At 43.2% G+C, this 19,925-nt stretch overlaps 1 protein-coding gene across 9 annotated transcripts in view; it reads right to left on the bottom strand.

The window, feature by feature from the left end:
- The window catches only part of LOC126995804 (fasciclin-2-like), a 76,456-nt gene that overhangs the window by 48,566 nt on the left and 7,965 nt on the right, over positions 1-19,925 (bottom strand). For 7 of the 9 annotated variants that reach the window (XM_050855652.1, XM_050855649.1, XM_050855653.1 and 4 more), the window contains exon 2: positions 3,864-3,941. In XM_050855652.1, coding sequence (XP_050711609.1) covers positions 3,864-3,912 — 49 coding nt within the window. In that variant the 5' untranslated portion in view covers positions 3,913-3,941. Of the gene's footprint in view, positions 1-3,863; positions 3,942-10,231; positions 10,356-19,925 lie in introns of those variants that run through there. The other 2 variants (XM_050855650.1, XM_050855651.1) reach the window with 2 other exon arrangements.

Here is a 19,925-nt window from a genome sequence, read left to right as displayed (position 1 = left end):
GACTTTCCTAAAGGGAGCCAGGTAGTTGGGCCAAGCCTATTGTGGCACAGACAAGTGTCTGTTTTTATAGTGGCACTGTTTCACTTGGCTCATGCTGCCTCCAGGGCTCCTCTTGGTCCCCTTGAGAGCATTGAGCAAAAGCCAGGCTGCATCAGTTAAGACAGTGTTCTATTTATATCACAGGAGGCAGCTCAGGGGCAGAGAGAAAAAAAAAAAAGGAAAACAGGTTTGCTGCATCACTGCTCCCCAGAAGCAAACCACAGAAGAGCATCCGTGTTAAAAAGTGTGAGTATACGGGGTGTCTCGGGCCACTCGGCAATGGCTGGAAATTATCAGTTGGCAGCAGCGGTGCACACTTAATGCAGGCCGGCGGATCATCACGCTGGGGCGCCAAAACTAGACCCACAGAAACTGTCCTGAACGGTTCACGGCGCTGATGTCACAATGCACCACAGGGGAAGGTTCTGGCCGGGTCAGTCAGAGCGCAGCACTCAGCCGTTTGTCCTCTCTTTCGGGCCAGGCAGTGAGTGGGTGCCTTGCCAAACCCAGGGAAGGAAAACTGTGGTGGCCGGGACGCCACACCGGACCTTGTTCTGTTTTGTTTTGATGGAGCAGTGGCTAGTGGACTTTTTTTTTTTTTTTTTTTTTTTCCCCTTGAGTTGCTCCCTGGCTGAGATGAAAAAAAGGTGTGTGTGTGTGTGTGGGGGGGGGTCTCAAGGATGAGCACTGAGGCCACACCCAGCTACAGCATCTGCCTGCATGTTACCTATGTGTTAGACTGCTCTCTCTCTCTCTCTCTCTCTCTCTCTCTCTCTCTCTCTCTCTCTCTCTCTCTCTCTCTCTCTCTCTCTCTCTCTGTGTTTCTCTGATTGTCTGTCTGTCTCTAAAAAATATGGAAGACTGCCAACCAAAGAGGGGAAGAGAAGCTAAGAAAAAAGAAAATAAGTGATGAGAAGAGGAGAGAAGAGAAAAAGAGGAGAAAAAAAAGCAGAGGAAAGAGAAACAAAGAAGAGATGAACCCATAAGACAGTAATACAGATAATCACCCCCCCCAAAAAAAATAATAAATAAAAATTGTACTGGAAAGACAGACAAAATACCATTAGAACCAGGCATGGGGAGTTGAAGTCTGAGTCTGAGTCGCCTATATTTTCCCAGAGTTGGAGTCAGGAAAAATGGTGTGGCTGGGTGTGGTATGTGGTGTGTGGTGTGTGAACGGGTGTGGTGTGTGGCTGGATGTGGCGTGGCGTGGTATTGTGCGGCTGGGTGTGGTGTTGTGCGGCTGGGTGTGGTATTTTTTTTTTATTTTTTATTTATTTATTTATTTATTTATTTATTTTTTTTTTTTTTACGTCTACGCCTGTAGCACCGGTAAGCTTGCTCGAGGGGCCTGGATGGTAGTTGGCCCCAGCCCGTCATGGCGCAGGCAAGTGTTTATAGTGGCGCCATCTTCTCTTGTGTGTGGTGTGATGTGGCAGGGTTCAATTTGCCTACCAATGTACTGCAGAGGTGGAGGAGGAGGAGGAGGTGGAATCGCAGTCTGAAGGTCCTATTTTTAGACATTTTGACACCCAGCCTTGCATATTTGACAGGACTTTCATAGGAGTTTGGGGCATTTGCAGGGGTGGTTTTATGACCCTGGTGGTAGTCTGACCCTTCCTCTGAAAGTTGAACCTAAAAGAACACTCATTAGAACACGATCATTCTCCTTTTGGGCCTTTGAAAATATGCGATGTTAAAGCCGAAAGTGTTTAACCCGGTAGCAGCGACGGGCCAAATTTGTGGCTTTACCGTGAAGCAGCGACGGGCCAAATTTGTGGCTTTACCGTGTAGCAGCGACGGGCCAAATTTGTGGCTTTACCGTGAAGCAGCGACGGGCCAAATTTGTGGCTTTACCGTGTAGCAGCGACGGGCCAAATTTGTGGCTTTACTGTGTAGCAGCGACGGGCCAAATTTGTGGCTTTACCGTGTAGCAGCGACGGGCCAAATTTGTGGCTTTACCATGTAGCAGCGACGGGCCAAGTTTGTGCCATGATTTAAACCCCCAAAAATAGATGATGCATAAACTGATCACAAATGCTTCAATATATATTATGAAATGGTTTGTGTGGGAGATGATTTTTTTCTCATTTTTCTCGCTTAGAGGGACCATTAAGAAACATGATCCCCGCTGCTACCGGGTTAATAATATCAACCACTCACAACCTTAAAATTTCCTTGAGTCTGAATCAGAGTCAATTTTTTTACATCTTGTTCCTCACCCAATTCCAATTATTATTATTATATATTATTATTATTATTACTACAAAGGATAATCACCACTCAGCTTACCTTGCGCCGCCACTAACAAAACAGGCCACGTGGTTCAGGTCAGCCATCTTTGGGGTCTTTGTAGCAGCTCTGTAACCTGGAAAGAAGGAAAACGTGTCGTTAGCGAACAACTGAAAAATGCATTGGGAAAGAACATGTTTAACAGGCCAACTTGAAATTCAATAACAACTATAGTTTTTAAGGAGTTATAGCTACTACTACTACTACTACTACTACTACTACTACTACTACTACTACCACTACTACTACTACTACCATTACTACTACTACTAATACTGTTATCACTACATTTCTTGGGAGTGAAATCTATTCCTCAATCACACATATCACAGCCTTAAGAGTTCACCTTACATTACTACTAAACATATTAAATAAAGAACAAAGGATGAGAGGACCTGTAAGTGCTGGTCCAGGATACTAGTCACATGAACTATGGAGGACGTTCAATGAGAGTTATGGAAAAGGAATATGAAGGAGTATGGGTGAAGAAACATTAGTATATATAAAGAGAGGAGTTATGATATGAGGATGAGAAAGATTGCAGGAGAGACCTTTAGGCCGTTGATACTATAAGGCTGTTGCTCTGATAATATAATGTTAATACTATAAACTGTTGCTCTAGAATGAGTTGCTACCTGGGATGTAAAGAACAGTGGCAGTCAGCAATCTTCAAGAAATCCTACTTCACAAATATGAGGATTGAGGACAACTTTAGGTGCTAATATTACTGTTATAATGTTAGTGGCCCTGCGATGCTACACGGCTGACGGACCGGGCCTGAAACCTTTCATCATCAACGGTAAACGGTAAACATGTAAGACTGGCTGTTACTACTTTTGGTTTGCAGCAGAGGTGAGAAGCAGCTCAAGGCAAAAAACAAAAAGTCCGCTAGTCCCCTAAAACATTAGTCACAATTTAACCGTAGCAGCGACGGGCCAAATTTGTGGCTTTACCGTGTAGCAGCGACGGGCCAAATTTGTGGCTTTACCGTGAAGCAGCGACGGGCCAAATTTGTGGCTTTACCATGTAGCAGCGACGGGCCAAATTTGTGGCTTTACCGTGAAGCAGCGACGGGCCAAATTTGTGGCTTTACCGTGTAGCAGCGACGGGCCAAATTTGTGGCTTTACCGTGTAGCAGCGACGGGCCAAATTTGTGGCTTTACCGTGAAGCAGCGATGGGCCAAATTTGTGGCTTTACCATGTAGCAGCGACGGGCCAAGTTTGTGCCATGATTTAAACCCCAAAAAATAGATGATACATAAACTGATCACAAATGCTTCAATATATATTATGAAATGGTTTGTGTGGGAGATGATTTTTTTCTCATTTTTCTCGCTTAGAGGGACCATTAAGAAACATGATCCCCGCTGCTACCGGGTTAATAATATCAACCACTCACAACCTTAAAATTTCCTTGAGTCTGAATCGGAGTCAATTTTTTTACATCTTGTTCCTCACCCAATTCCAATTATTATTATTATATATTATTATTACGTATTATTACTACAAAGGATAATCACCACTCAGCTTACCTTGCGCCGTCACTAACAAGAGCAGGGCCACGTGTCTTAGGTCAGCCATCTTTGGGGTCTTTGTGGCAGCCTAGCGACCTGGAAAGAAGGAAAAACGTGTCAGCGAACAACGGAAAAAATGCATTGGGAAAGAACATGTTTAACAGGCCAACTTGAAATTCAATAACAACTATAGTTTTTAAGGAGTTATAGCTACTACTACTACTACTACTACTACTACTACTACTACTACCACTACTACTACTACTACCACTACCACTACTACTACTGTTATCACTACATTTCTTGGGAGTGAAATCTATTCCTCAATCACACATATCACAGCCTTTAAGAGTTCACCTTTATTACTACTAAACAAATTACAGAAACAACAAAGGAGGAGAGGACCTGAAAGTGCTGGTCCAGGATAATTAGTCACATGAACTATGGAGAGAAGTTCAATGAGAGTTATGGAAAAGGAATATGAAGGAGTATGGGTGAAGAAACATTAGTATATATAAAGAGAGAGGAGTTGGTGATATGAGGATACAGAGAAGATTGCAGGAGAGACCTTTAGGCCGTTGATACTATAAGGCTGTTGCTCTGATAATATAATGTTAATACTATAAACTGTTGCTCTAGAATGAGTTACCCGGGGATGTAAAGAACAGTGGCAGTCTGGCAATCTTCAAGAAATCCTACGACTTCACAAATATGAGGATTGAGGACAACTTTAGGTGCTAATATTACTGTTATAATGTTAGTGGCCCTGCGGAGCGCTGCTACGGCGGCGGACCGGGGCCTGAAACCTCATCAACGGTAAACGGTAAACATGTAAGACTGGCTGTTACTACTTCTTTGGTTTGCAGCAGAGGAAGAAGCAGCTCAAGGGCCAAAAAAACAAAAAGTCCGCTAGTCCCCCCCAAAAAACATTAGTCACAATTTAACCGTGTAGCAGCGACGGGCCAAATTTGTGGCTTTACCGTGTAGCAGTGACGAGCCAAATTTGTGGCTTTACCGTGTAGCAGTGACGGGCCAAATTTGTGGCTTTACCGTGTAGCAGCAACAGGCCAAATTTGTGGCTTTACCGTGTAGCAGCGACGGGCCAAATTTGTGGCTTTACCATGTAGCAGCGACTGGCCAAATTTGTGCCATGATATAAACCCCAAAAATAGATGATGCATAAACTGATCACAAATGCGTTGATATATATTATGAAATGGTTTGTGTAAGTGATGATTTTTTCTCATTTTTCTCGCTCAGAGGGACCATTAAGAAAAACATGATCCCCGCAGCTACCGGGCTAAGAGTCCTCTAGTCTCAAAAAGGGCAGTTAGTCAGGAAAAAAAATGCAATGATGAGGTCACTAGTGGCTGATCCGTCCTAGGTTGGAATACAAGGCAGTAGTGCGGTGGTCCTTGTGTTGAGAGTAATATACATCCAGAAGTGTGATATGTTTCTAAAAGGAGAAGCAAGCAAGATGGTCCTCAGGCTTGACAGATTTTGCTTGGAGGGAAAGAACAGAAAAGATGAAGTTGATGTCCTTACAGAGAGGAGAAGAAGAAGAAGAAGAAGAAGAAGAAGAAGAAGAAGAAGAAGAAGAAGAAGAAGAAGAAGGAGAGAGAGAGAGAGAGAGAGAGAGAGAGAGAGAGAGAGAGAGAGAGAGAGAGAGAGAGAGAGAGAGAGAGAGAGAGAGAGAGAGAGAGAATCTGATTGGGGGAGAAGACTGACAAGTGACATGAAAAGGAAATTGAAAGAGAAAACATACCTACTACTTGAAGATATATCACAGCCAGGCTAACACACACACACACACACACACACACACACACACACACAAGGACAAGGAAAAACCAAGCTTTAGGGAAATCCTAGAACAACAACAACAGGAACAGAGACAAGACATAGAAAAAGAAGTTGTGAATGTATTAAAAAATAGAGAAACAATGGTGAGGGACATGACAGAAAAGAAAGAATGTGTCATAGTGTTTGGTGTAAAAGAGGAAAAAAAAACAGTGAAGACCCCGAGGGAGAGTTATGAGAGGAGTAAGGTGAAAAGTATATTGAGAAATGTGAATACTGAAGAGGAAGATAAGAATGAGGAAGAAGTACACCAGGAATTCGTTACGTGCGAGGGTTACGTTCTGCAAAAAGCTTGCATAATGTGAATTCACGCATATCAAACCTATCATCCCATTAATTATAGGGAGTTACATTCCACGACCCGCTTTGGAACCCTCTAACTATTTATTCCGGCACCATTTCAACATAATAAAGCACTACAGCAACAATAAAGCACGTTGATTGCTTCCGGGGAGACACACCCAACGTCTACGATTTAGGCTGATAATTAGCTACCTGAGGATTAACTTTAGGATCAGAGGGAGGAAAAGGTTAATTATGGACGAGGAAAGTGTGGGAAAACATTTGCACCTGCAGCCCGCAAGTGAGAGTCGGCCACCAAACCTCACCAACCAGTCACACCAACACAAGACTCGCATATGAGCGAATTTTTCTCGCATAAAACGAATACTTGGCACATTTAGGTTAGTCGCATTTGAGCGAATTCACACATATCGAATATCCAGTGTATATAAAATAATTACATTGGGGAGATACGAGGAAGGAAAGGACAGGCTACTAGAGATAAAGCCAAGGTCCCAAATGACAACAGAAACCATACCGTCTGAAGGGGCAGAAGTAGCCACGTGGGGTAGAAGTGGCCATGGTCTTTGTTACATACCTAATTATTTTTGTCAACAAAATAAAAGGAGGAATTATACACAACACATAGATGTTGGTGGTTTCATTTCCATGTCTATCTAAAAAAATATTATTCGTGTACCACTAGTGTTAATTGGAAATATATGACTAATAATTAATTATAATTACCAAAACAGTAATTATAATTATTAGTGACAATGGCCACTTTTACCCCATGTGGCTACTTCTGCCCCTTCAGACGGTACTAAACAGGTCATGGAAACTAAACAGCTCTGAAGAATACAAGCAAATATATGAGGAGATATATGACAGGATGAAAGAGTGAAAGTGAAAGAAATGATAAATGAAGCAAAAAAAAGGAATGATGAAAGATCAGAAGTTTTTTTTTTTTTTTGTTGTTTTTTTTTTTTTGAGAATGAAGAACGAAAAACTGATGAAGTGGCGGATAGGAGAAAAGAGAAAATAAGGGTGTTGATAGAAGGAGGGGAAAGAAAGGGAGAAGGGAGGAAAGGTTTAAAGATTGCGCACACTAACATAGATGGTCTTGTATCAAAGAAAATTGAACTAACTGATCATTTAAGGGAGAGTGATCCGGATATTTTATATATTTATAATTGAAGCAAAACTTGTAAAAGAATTGGAACTTGTGCTGGAGGGAAAGAACAAGTACAACATTTGGAGGAAAGAGAGGAAAGAAGGAAACGGAGGAGTGATGATAATGACAAAACAAAACTTGAAAATGACTGAAGTAAGATATGGAAAGAACAGTGCAGAGGTGATGGCTGTGCAGGTACTGGTAAAAGGTGTAGAGAAGAATAACATAATAACAGCCTATGTCCCCCATAAAACCAAAAGTTGGAATGAAGTAAGATATAACGCTATGCTGGAAGATACAATACAGGCACTGAGAGTCAGACAGATGAAATAAAAAATAATGAAAAGATAACATTAACAAGATATTTCAATTGCAAAGAGGTGAAATGGGAAGATTATGCAACGGAGGGTGGAGAAAATACCTGGGGAAGTAAACTATTGAAGCTGGTAACAGATAACCTGATGACACAGTGGGTGCAAGGAGAAACAAGGCTGAGAGGGGATGACCAACCATCAAGACTTGACCTAATTTTCACAAAAAACGTGGAGTTAGATAAAGGAGTCAGTCATGAGTGCCCCTTAGGAAAGAGCGACCATGAACTATTAGAGATGAAAACTTTGGAACGATGTGAATATTGAGATGAGGCTTATAAGGAAATATAGAAAAACTACGCGAAGGCAGATTACGTTGGACTCAAGACTTTCTTCGCTGGCGTAGACTGGACTGATATGAAGAGGAGTACTAACATTCAAGAGAAATAGGACTTTTTTATGAATGATTACAACAGAGGAATAGAGATATATGTTCCATACTAAACAGTAAAAATTAAAGGAGAGAAAACATGGTTTGGGAGGAGGAGTGAAACAGCAAAAAAAAATAGGAATAAGGCATGGAGGAATTTAAAGAAAAGACCAAATAAAAATAAGACAAATATAAAAAAGCAGGAAATGAATACGTGAAAATAAGGAGAGAGGAGTAAGCTAACTTTGAAAAAAAAAGAATAGTTTTTAAATGTAAGGAAGAACCGAAAATGTTTTATAAATTCGTAAACAGGAAGTTAAAAAGAAATGAAGGAGTGGAAAGGCTAAAAGGAAAAAATTTATTTTACGAAAAGGACAAAGAAATTGCAGAAATATTAAATAAAAAATTTTCATGAAGTATTTAGGAAAGAAACCGACTTTGACTGGGGCTCGAAAATTGCAATGAAGGGAAACTAAATCATGTAAAGGTTGAGAAAGGGGAACTGTTGCAGCTGATGAAAACCTTAGAGGCAAGGAAAGCTAATATAATAACATGCTCTATAAATACAGGAATAGTGCCTTTAGAGTGGAAGAGAGCGAACATTGTACCAATTTATAAAAGTGGAGATAAAACTGAGCCATTAAATTATAGACCAGTTTCTTTGACAAGTGTAATGTGCAAGATTTGTGAAAGTATAATAAAAAAACAATGGGTTGAACATTTAGAAAAGGGAAACCATGATAAATAAGGGACAATTTTGATTTAGAAAAGGGAAATCGTGTGTCATCAACTTGCCATGTTTCTACTCAAGAGCAACAGACGTGGTGCAAGAGAGAGAAGGATGGACTGATTGTGTATATCTCGGTTTGAAAAAATATTTATACAAGGTTCTGCACAAAAGGTTAATCTGGAAACTACAGCAGTGGGGAGGAATGGGTGGAAAGGTTATCGAGTGGATGGAGGATTACTTGACAGGAAGAGAAATGAGAACAGTGATTATGGAAGAGAAATCAAATTGGAGGAGAGCAGAGAGTGGAGTTCCCCAAGGCTCAGTTCTGGCACCAATAATGTTCATGATATATATAAATGATATGCCGAAGGGTATAAAAAGTTATATGAGCCTTTTTGCAGACGATGCAAAGTTAATAAGAAAAGTGAGGCCGGAGGAAGACTGTGAAGAGCTGCAAAAAGACCTGGACAGAGTGTACAGATGGAGCCAGTTATGGGAGGTGGAGTTTAATGCAAACAAATGCCATGTTATGGAAATGAGGAAAAGTAAAAAAAGACCCAGGAAAACATACAGGATGGGAGAAGAAAACTTAAAGGTGGTACATGAAGAAAAGATTTGGGAGTAACGATGCAAGACACACTATCCCCAGAAAAGCACATAAACAAGCTGTTTGGAGAAACCTACAGGATGATGCAAAATATAAGGGTACCATTCCATTATATGGACAAGGAAATGATGAGGAAAATAATAACATCAATGATAAGACCAAAACTTGAATATGCTGCAGTTGTGTGGTCGCCTCACAAAAAGAAGGATATCAGAAAGTTGGAAAGGATACAGAGAATTGCAACTAAAATGGTCCCAGAACTCTCGAATATGACGTATGAAGACAGATTGAAGGAGATGGACTTGACGACACTGGAACAAAGAAGGGAGAGAGGAGATCTGATCACGCTGTATAAGTTGGTTAATAAGTTTGATGAGGTGGATAGAGATGATCTCTTCTCTACTGTGAGAATGCGGGGGCTGAGAGGACATGGAAAGAAACTTAATAAAGGAACCTGTCTGAGTGACTTGAAAAGTATAGTTTTCCACATAGAAGTGTTAACACATGGAACAGCTTGCAGGAAGAGGTGGTGGAGGCGAGCAGTGTCCAGCAAGTGAAGGAAAGGCTGGATGAATGTAGATACGGAGACGGGACTATTAGAGCTTAGCTCGGGCCACCTAGACTACAAATAGGTAAATACAAATAGGTAAATACACACACACACGAAACATTCATGATTTTAAGGAAAAGTTGGATAAGAGAGGATATGGAGACGGGACAGCGCGAGCGTAGCTCTTTTCCCGTATGTCACAACTAGGTAAATATGTACAACTAGGTAAATACACACACACACACACACACACACACAGGAGGTAGTTTGTGGTAATGGTCATTATCACAAGCATTTCACCTTCCCTTCCCTTCTCTTTCCTGCCCTGCTCTGCGCCTCTGCCCTTCCCTTCCCTTCCCTGATCTGCCATACCTTTCCCTTTCTTTCCCTTCCCTACCCTACTCTACCCTTCTCTTCCCTTCAACGTAATCTCACTACTCACCAAACGAATTCCACATACACGTACTCATAATTCCTGATGCCTACTTCTCCTCATAACGTGTGTGTGTGTGTGTGTGTGTGTGTGTGCAGGTTAGGTCAGGTCAGCACAATGCCTCGCCCCTCCAATACGCAGTTCAGCGTTAGTACTGAGGCCGCCGCGGTGCCCTGATAAGGCAAGGTACTATCGCTGTTGCTTGAGGTGACGGCATTGCCTTATCTGATAACGGCCTGACTGAATGCGGGAGAAAGGACGGCTTGGTATAGACTTCCTTGGAGCGCTCTGCAATGTAACACGGGGGAGAGAGAGAGAGAGAGAGAGAGGTGCGATAGGGGTTATGAGTCATGAGTCATCACAAAACAAAGCGTTAAATATAAGCGTCTTATGTACGAGAGAGAGAGAGAGAGAGAGAGAGAGAGAGAGAGAGAGAGAGAGAGAGACTAACACTCCTGCCTCTCACATCAACTATTCCCAAAGGTCGAAAAGGAGATTAATCGGCTCCTCATGAGTTCACGTTCCTGGTAAATAAGCTTTGTCAAACCACCACCAGGGGCAGAAAACTAGTACCTGAAAAATGCCCACAACCACGAAAGCCTCGACTAATGTGTGTGCTTAGGCGAGGAAATGTTTATGAATAGAAGAGGCCCTTACGACCCCCAATTTAAACTTCCTTTAGAGAAATTGATCACATCCTTTATTTTGAACCCATTTATCGTATCAGCACTCATCGTACGTGACTGCCAAGCTTGTCCTGCTCACCCACCACCTCTAGTTAAATGCATTATGAGTCTGGATCTATTAATCTTCAACCCATTGTAGGATCTCACCTTGCTTCGATAAATGAAAGATGCCATTTGATACAGATAGATAGATAGATAAAGACTGATAGGTAAGTAGCTAGGTAGGTAGACAGATAGATGGGTAGATAATAAACAGATAGATAGGTAGGTAGGTAGACAGATAGATGGGTAGGTAATAGACAGATAGATAGATAGATAGATAGATAGATAGGTAGGTAGACAGATAGATGGGTAGGTAATAGATAGATAGATAGATAAATAGATAGATAGGTGGGTAGGTAGGTAGACAGATAGATGGGTAGGTTATAGACAGATAGATAGATAGATAGATAGGTAGGTAGGTAGGTAGACAGATAGATGGGTAGGCAATAGACTGAGATAGATAGATAGATAGATAGATAGGTACGTGGGTAGATAGTTAGATACAAATGTCTTATTTTTTAGTTTGGTGGAATTAGAAGAATTGTAATGGAATGATGGAATGGTGGTGGAATGGTGGAATGTGGAGCGAAACTCAAAATCCTGCAGTCAAAAATCTCAGGTTCACAACTCTATGAAGCCTTGGTCCATCAATTTCCAATGGCTCTCGCAGACACTCATGACAACCCGACGTGGCTCCTCTCTGGCCTTGAAAAACGTTCGTAACAAGAGCCACAAACGTCTGACGATACTAATGGTTGTATCAATATATCGTCACACCAAATTTTCCCAGCAATACGTTCAGGCAGCGAGTTAAGGAAGTAGGATGTTGAGATTCATTACAACATTTCTTTCCTCCTACGAGAGTCTTGTCAAATGTGTGCGCGCCGAAAGGTTAAACCCGGTAGCAGCGACGGGCCAAATTTGTGGCTTTACCGTGTAGCAGCGACGGGCCAAATTTGTGGCTTTACCGTGTAGCAGCGACGGGCCAAATTTGTGGCTTTACCGTGTAGCAGCGACGGGCCAAATTTGTGCCATGATATAAACCCCAAAAAATAGATGATGCAAAAACTGATCACAAATGCTTTGATATATATTATGACATGGTTTGTGTGAGTTATCCCCGCAGCTACCGGGTTAAGAATAAGGACCATGTTTGCAGTTTAGTCCGTGAACGCCAACTCCGGCTTTATGAGCACGTGGCACGCCTCTCGGATGTCGATTTGGCTCACAGGTTGTTGTCCATATTCTTAAACGCATCGGGCTCCCATTACGACTATTTCCCAAGGCCACAGAGAAGATCAGCCGGCTTTTCACGGGTGTTATTCCCGTCTATGGTGCAGAGGTCAAGTTAAACTATCCAGGATCACAAAACAGTCCATGAAAACACCAAAACAACTTCTACGAGAGATGTTTCAATATACGGGTCTGCTTCTGCACGAGACAACCAACTTCTACGATAAATGTTTCAATATACGGGTCTGCTTCTGCACGAGACAACCAACTTCTACGATAAATGTTTCAATATACGGGTCTGCTTCTGAACGAGACAACCCTGAGTGGAGGAGGCCAAGGGGACGCCCACGCAGCTCATGGCTGAGGCAATAACACCTTCAGAGCTTCAGTGGAACACCAATGATTACCTATATTTAAGATCTAACTCGCCCGCCTCTTCCTCCACCCTAATATTCGCTAAGGCAGAAAAGCAACCTCTCTCTCTCTCTCTCTCTCTCTCTCTCTCTCTCTCTCTCTCTCTCTCTCAGGATGTGGCAAGATAGAGCTAAGCGGCATAACGGTTACACTCTACTTCAGGGAGGGAGAAAAGGAGGGAGGGAGAGAGAGACTGGAAGGGAGGGAACGCTGAACCATGGAGGGAGGGAGGGAGAGACAAGGAAGGAGGAACTGGGAGGGAGGGAGAAAAGGAAAACAGGGAGTCAAGAAGAGAAGTATGAAGGGAGGAACTGGAAGGGAGAAAAAGGGAAGGAGGAAGAAGAGAGAGTGGAAGGGAGGGAGGAAGATAGGGATGGAGGGAGACGGGAGAGAAGCATGGAGGGAGGAAGAGGGAAGGAGGGGGGAGATGGTGTGGAAAGGAGGGAGAGCAGAGCCGTGGAGGGAAGGAAGGAGGGAGGTAAGAAGGGAGGGAAGGAGGGAGACGGGGAGAGAAGCATGGAGGGAGGAAGAGGGAAGGAGGGGGGAGATGGTGTGGAAAGGAGGGAGAGCAGAGCCGTGGAGGGAAGGAAGGAGGGAGGTAAGAAGGGAGGGAAGGAGGGAAGAAGGAAGATAGGGATGGAGGGAGACGGGAGAGAAGCATGGAGGGAGGAAGAGGGAAGGAGGGGGGAGATGGTGTGGAAAGGAGGGAGAGCAGAGCCGTGGAGGGAAGGAAGGAGGGAGGTAAGAAGGGAGGGAAGGAGGGAAGAAGGAAGATAGGGATGGAGGGAGACGGGGAGAGAAGCATGGAGGGAGGGAGAGGGAAGGAGGGGGGAGATGGTGTGGAAAGGAGGGAGAGCAGAGCCGTGGAGGGAAGGAAGAAGGGAGGGAAGGAGGGAGACGGGGAGAGAAGCATGGAGGGAGGAAGAAGGAAGGAGGGGGGAGATGGTGTGGAAAGGAGGGAGAGCAGAGCCGTGGAGGGATGGAGGGAGGGAGAAGGAGGGAAGGAGGGAGACGGGGAGAGAAGCATGGAGGGAGGAAGAGGGAAGGAGAGGGGAGATGGTGTGGAAAGGAGGGAGAGCAGAGCCGTGGAGGGAAGGAAGAAGGGAGGGAAGAAGGGAGGGAAGGAGGGAGACGGGGAGAGAAGCATGGAGGGAGGAAGAAGGAAGGAGGGGGGAGATGGTGTGGAAAGGAGGGAGAGCAGAGCCGTGGAGAGAAGGGAGGGAGGGAGGGAGGGAAAGCATACCATGACAAACTTTCACCCTTTTTTGCCGCCAAGTCGTCACCTCCTCCTCCCCCTCCTCCTCTTCCTCCGGCTACCTGTTATGTAACGCCCACGCTCCTCAGCACCTTCCCGCCTCCTCCTCCTCCTTCACTTGCTCGTTGTCTTCCTCCTACTTCTTGTCAGGTTCCTTCTACTTCTCTGTATAAACCTTCTCTTCTTTCTGCTGTTGCTACTAAGTCTTCTTCTTTTTCTTCTCCTCCTCCTGCTTCTTCTTCTGTTCCTACTCCTTCTCAACCTTATCTTCTCTTCACACACACACACACACACACACACACACGACGCATCTTCCTGTATGTGTCTGACTGGCCTTTTTTTTTCTCCTTATCCAGCGTTGCTAACACACCAGACGCCCTACATGTTGCCTCACCCGGTGTGGAGAAAGCGGCGGGAAGCGTCAGGAAGGCGTAAACGGCAAGGCATTAAGCAAGCTCGTCTGCCTACACGTCTCGCCAGTATGATGAGCCTCTCGTGGAAGTTGCCGGGGTTTTCATGGACTGTTTAGAGACCCAAGTGAGAGTTATACCCGACTTTTGCACCATGAACGGGAAAATCACCTGTTTGAAAAGCCTCTCGTGGAAGTTGTTGGGATTTCCATAAACTGTTTAGTAACCCGAGTGATAGTTATACCCGACTTCTGCATCATGAACGGGAAAATCGCTTGTTTGAAAAAAAAAGTCTCTCTTGAAAGACGCTGGGGTTTCCATGGACTGTTTAGAAACCCTAGTGATAAGTTTTACCCAAGTTTTACATCTTGAACGGGAAGGGAGAAAGAGGGACGGAGGAAGGGGAGACAGACTGGAAGGGAGGGAGGGAAGAAGGAAGATAGGGATGGAGGGAGATGGAGAGAGAAGCATGGAGGGAAGGAGAGGGAAGGAGGGGGGAGATTCCAGCCTGTTTGAAAAGCCTCTCGTGAAAGTTACTGGGGTCTTCATGGACTGTTTAGTGACCCTAGTGATAGTTTTACCCGACTTCTGCACCATGAACGGAAAAATCGCCTGTTTGAAAAGCCTCTCGTGGAAGTTGCTGGGGCTTTCATGGACTGTGTAGTGACCCTAGTGATAGTTTTACCCGACCTCTGGATCTTAAACGGGAAAGTCACCCATGAAAACCCGGTTAATCTTCTCTGTGGCCGTAGGAAACAGTCGTAATAGGAACCCCGAGATGTTTAAAAATATGGGCCTTAGTGGATGATGGGGCCGCCCTAAGGAACTCCGTGGTGCAGTATTTTCGTGTGTCGGGCTGCCTTACCCCTTGTGTGGGCTTGGCGAGGCGTCACAACACTTGAATACTGTAAAAAGTGGCGTGATGCGAGGGCGGGAAGCGTATAGCCCACATTATACGCTTCCTGCCAGCTTTGTGTCTGCTCTACGGGTCGTGCTCTTAAACATTTCGGCGCCCAAGCACACATATTTGTCAAGGCTTTTGTAGTGTACTGGTCATTTCCAGGGGTAGTTGTATGGCCCTGGTGGTAGTTTGACCCTACTTCTGTACCATGAACCTAAGAAACACACATTTGTCAAGGCTTTCGTAGGAATTTGGTCATTTCCAGGGGTAGTTGTATGGCCCTGGTGGTAGTTTGACCCTTCTTCTGTACCATGAACCTAAGAAACACACATTTGTCAAGGCTTTCGTAGGAGTTTGGGTCATTTCCAGGGGTAGTTTTATGACCTTGGTGGTAGTTTGACCCTTCTTCTGTACCAAGAACCTAATATACCACTCATGAGAACCTGACTGATCTTCTTGGCCCTGGAGGTGGTTGATTTGAGAACTGGAAGCGTCTAACAATGCCAACCTAGGTATCGCCAGGATCTCGAAGTAATAGTTACCAAGAGCTCAAAAAATAACTAGTGTATCAATATCAATTTGAACTTTGCGTGGCTCTCAGAATCTCGAAGTAGTTACCAAGAGCAGAAAAAATCACGATTGTATCAGCATCAATTTGAACTTTGCGAGGCTCTTTTATGGTAGCAACATGGCGCCAGTGATGAAGGTGGACAAATTTTCCTATTCTGTGGCTCTGGGCTCATATTCTCAAACCTTTCGAGGCTCACTCACTCACATTTGATAAGACTTTCGTAGAGGTTGAGGGTATTTCCATGGCTAGTGTTATGAGCCTAGTAATAGTTTAACAAGACCTCTGCACCATGAACGTAAAATAAACACATGAGAACCCAGTTAGTCTCCTTTTCGGACTTTGGAAATGGTTGTTTAAGTGTTGGAAGCGTCTGGGAATAAGGGGCATGCAGAGCTGGTTGAGAGAATTTTGTTATGTGTTGGTATTTCCACGGGGGAGGATGGGACGTTTTAATTGCCTGGGGTGATAGTTTGACAAGACTTCTGCAACGTGAACCTTCAAATCACACCCACATTTGATAAGACTTTGGTTGTGGTTGTGTTAGTATTCACATGAGGGGTAGTATGAGTTGCCTAGTGATAGCTTGACAAGACTTCTGCAACGTGAACCTTCAAATCATACCCACATTTGATCAGGCTTTGGATGTGGTTGTGTTAGTATTCACATGAGGGGTAGTTTGAGTTGCCTAGTGATAGTTTGACAAAGACTTCTACACCGTGAACGTGAAAATCATACCCACATTTGATAAGGCTTTGGTAGAGGTCGTGAGTATTTTCTTAGGGGTAGTTTTAATTGCCTAGAGTTTGACAAGGCACCGTATACCAGAAAATCATACCCACATTTGATAAGGCTTTGGTAGAGGTCGTGTTAGTATTTCCAAGGGTAGTTTTACAGTATAGTGATAGTTTGTCAAGGCTTCTGGATCGTGAACGTGGAAAAGACTCATGATACCCGACTGTGGCCTTTGGATATGAGCGACACACCAGCATCCAGCCAGCCACTCAGGCAAGTATATCCATCAACTATCAACTTCCAAAGGCCAAAATGGAGACCAGTCGGGTTCTAATGTGTGTTTCTTTTATTTACACAGTACATAAGGGTCAGACTACCACCAGGGTCATGAAACTACCCCTGGAAATGTTCAACACTCCTACGAAAGCCTTGTCTGATGTGTGAGACGGGGCACCGAAATGTTTGAAGAATATGGTCATTATTACTCCCTGTCCCAGCTACTCATGTCCACTCCCACTCACTCACTCCACTCCTGCCCATCCCACACTCGCTCCAGGCCCACCATAAGCTCATTGTTGCTATTGGTACATATATTATTTTCATTATTGTTGTTATTATAATCTATTATATTTCTTTTGGCCACTCTTCTGAGCTCTTTCTTTTATAGGGGAAGTCTTTAGCAGGCTTTTTTTTCTCATTACTATTTTTTTTCCCTTGAGCTGCTTCCTTTGCCGTAAAAATGAATAAATAAATAAAAAGGAGATGCAAAATTCGCCTATGTGTCTTCTGCAGTACGGGATTGATGGGTATATGTCTCATTATTACTCACAGGCTTCACTGTACCTACTCTTGGGTCCTCTCTCTTATCACTGTTATCACTACCCGCTGGCTTCACTGTACTTATCACTCATGCACTGTACTTATTACTGAGCCTACTTATTCACTGTACCTATTACTTGTTGGCTTCACTGTAACTACTCTTGCGTCCCTCTCATCACTGTCATTACTTACTACCCGCTGGCTTCACTACTTATCACTTATGCACTGTACTTATTACTTTTGACTTCACTGTACTTATTACTCACTGGCTTCACTGTATCTACTCTTGGGTCCTCTCTCTTATCATTATCATTACTACCCGCTGGCTTCACTGTGCTTATTCACTGTACTTATTATTACTCACTGGCTTCACTGTATCCACTCTTGCGTCCTCTCTCTTATCACTATTTTTACTCACTGGCTTTCCTTTACTCTTGCGGCCTTCTTATCACTCTCACTATCACTAACTTGACGCACTCTTGACCGGAAACATTACGCATTGCCGAGTGACATATTTCCGGCGTCACTGAACAGGCATCTCGCCATGACTCAGGGGCATATTTTGAAACGTCTCGGGCTCCATTTATGACTATCTCTCAAGGCCACAGAGATGATCAGCCGGGTTTTCATGGGTGACTTTTCCGTTCAAGGTGCGGAAGGCGTGTAGAACTATTACTAGGGTCACAAAACAGTCCAGGAAAACCCCCCGGCAACTTCTACGAGAGGGTTTTTATGGGTAGTTTTCCCGTTCAAGGTGCAGAAGTCGTGCAAAACTATCATTAGAATCACATAACAGTCCATGAAAAACCCAGCAACTTCTGCGAGAGGCTTTTCATGGGTCATTTTCCCGTTCAAGGCGCAGAAGTCGTGTAAAACTATCACTGGGATCACAAGACAGCCCATGAACACCCCCAGCAACTCTACGAGAGGCTTTTCATGGATCATTTTCCCGTTCAAGGCGCAGAAGTCGTGTAAAACTATCACTGGGATCACAAAACAGTCCATGAATAACCCAGCAACTTCTATACGAGCTTATTTATGAGTGATTTTCCCGTTCATGGCGCAGAAGTCGTGTAAAACTATCAATAGGATCACCAAACAGTCCATGAAGAACCCAGCAACTTCTATACGAGCTAATTCATGAGTGATTTTCCCGTTCAAGTTGCAGAAGTCGTGTAAAACTATCAATAGGATCACCAAAAAGTCAATGAAAACAGCCCAGCAACTTTTACGAGGGGCTTTTTCATGGATAATTTTCCCGTTCAAGGCCCAGAAGTCGTTTAAAACTATGAATAGCATCACCAAACAGTCCATGAATACCTAGCAACTTTCATGAGAGGCTTTTCAAACTGACGAACTGCGATACCTTTAAGAATACGAGCTTAAGTTCTGATTGTCTTTGTCAACATACCGACTTATCAGGAACACTTTCTTTATCAGTATGACACTCTGGAGAGGAAAGGCTGAGAAATATCACGAGAACGCCGGCAAGTAGAGTTTCGTGATGATGGTGTTTATCTCATTATTTTCCATTAGCTGTCATTATATATGTGAAATCTTGTTCTTGTCATTATTGCTAGGTACCAGTACTTTAAATCTTCTCGTCGTTATCAGTATTGTCAGCACTATAATCAAGAAATATAGAGTTTAAAAGACATCTCTTTATTTTTCGTTCATTCACTTTTCCTTTCGTTCAAATTATGGCGTATTTTTTTAAGGGGGCGGTGGTCAAATTAACTGTACGCGTTTAAGTTCCTGTGACTATTTTCTATACACTGTTGATCAAAAACACTACAAACTATGCAAATGCCACATATCAGATTATATAATGAAGCTGCACGTCTCGTTATTAGTCATTAGCAATCATTCATTACATATGCTAAATAGATGGTAGCACTTTATATCTTGTTACCATCAGCATTGTCATCACACTGTAGGCCGAAAACACTGCAGATTATTATGGAAACGCCCAAATCAGATTACATAATGAAGCTACATGTCTCATTGTTAATCATTAGAACTCATTATGTATCTAAATCTTGTTCTTGTCATTAATACTGCCGCTCCTGTACACTACTGATCAAAAACACTGCAGATTATTATGGAAACGCCCAAATCAGATTACATAATGAAGCTACATGTCTCATTGTTAATCATTAGAACTCATTATGTATCTTAAATCTTGTTCAGTATTGCCACTCCCATACACTGTTGATCGGTAACACTGCAGATTACTATAAAAACGCTACATATCAGATTATACAATGAAGCTGTATGTCTCATTATTAGTCACTAGCACTCATTATGTATGCTAAATCTTGTTCAGTATTGCCACTCCCATACACTGTTGATCCGTAACACTGCAGATTATTATGAAAACGCCCAAATCAGATTACATAATGAAACTGCATGTCTCATTATTGATCATTAGCACTCATTATGTATCTAAATCTTGTTCTTGTCATCGTTACTGCCACTCCTATACACTGTTAAGAGAAAACACTGCAGAATATAAACGCCACATATCAGATTACATAATGAAGCTACATGTCTAATTATCAGCCATTAGCACTCATTATGTGTTTAAATGTTGCTCTTATCATCAGTACTGCCACTCCTTGCAATGTTCATCGAAAAAAC

The sequence above is a fragment of the Eriocheir sinensis genome, chromosome 9 (genome assembly GCF_024679095.1).
Source record: "Eriocheir sinensis breed Jianghai 21 chromosome 9, ASM2467909v1, whole genome shotgun sequence".
NCBI classification, from domain to species: Eukaryota; Metazoa; Arthropoda; class Malacostraca; order Decapoda; family Varunidae; genus Eriocheir; species Eriocheir sinensis.
This window is presented reverse-complemented; position numbering and strand designations above follow the sequence as displayed.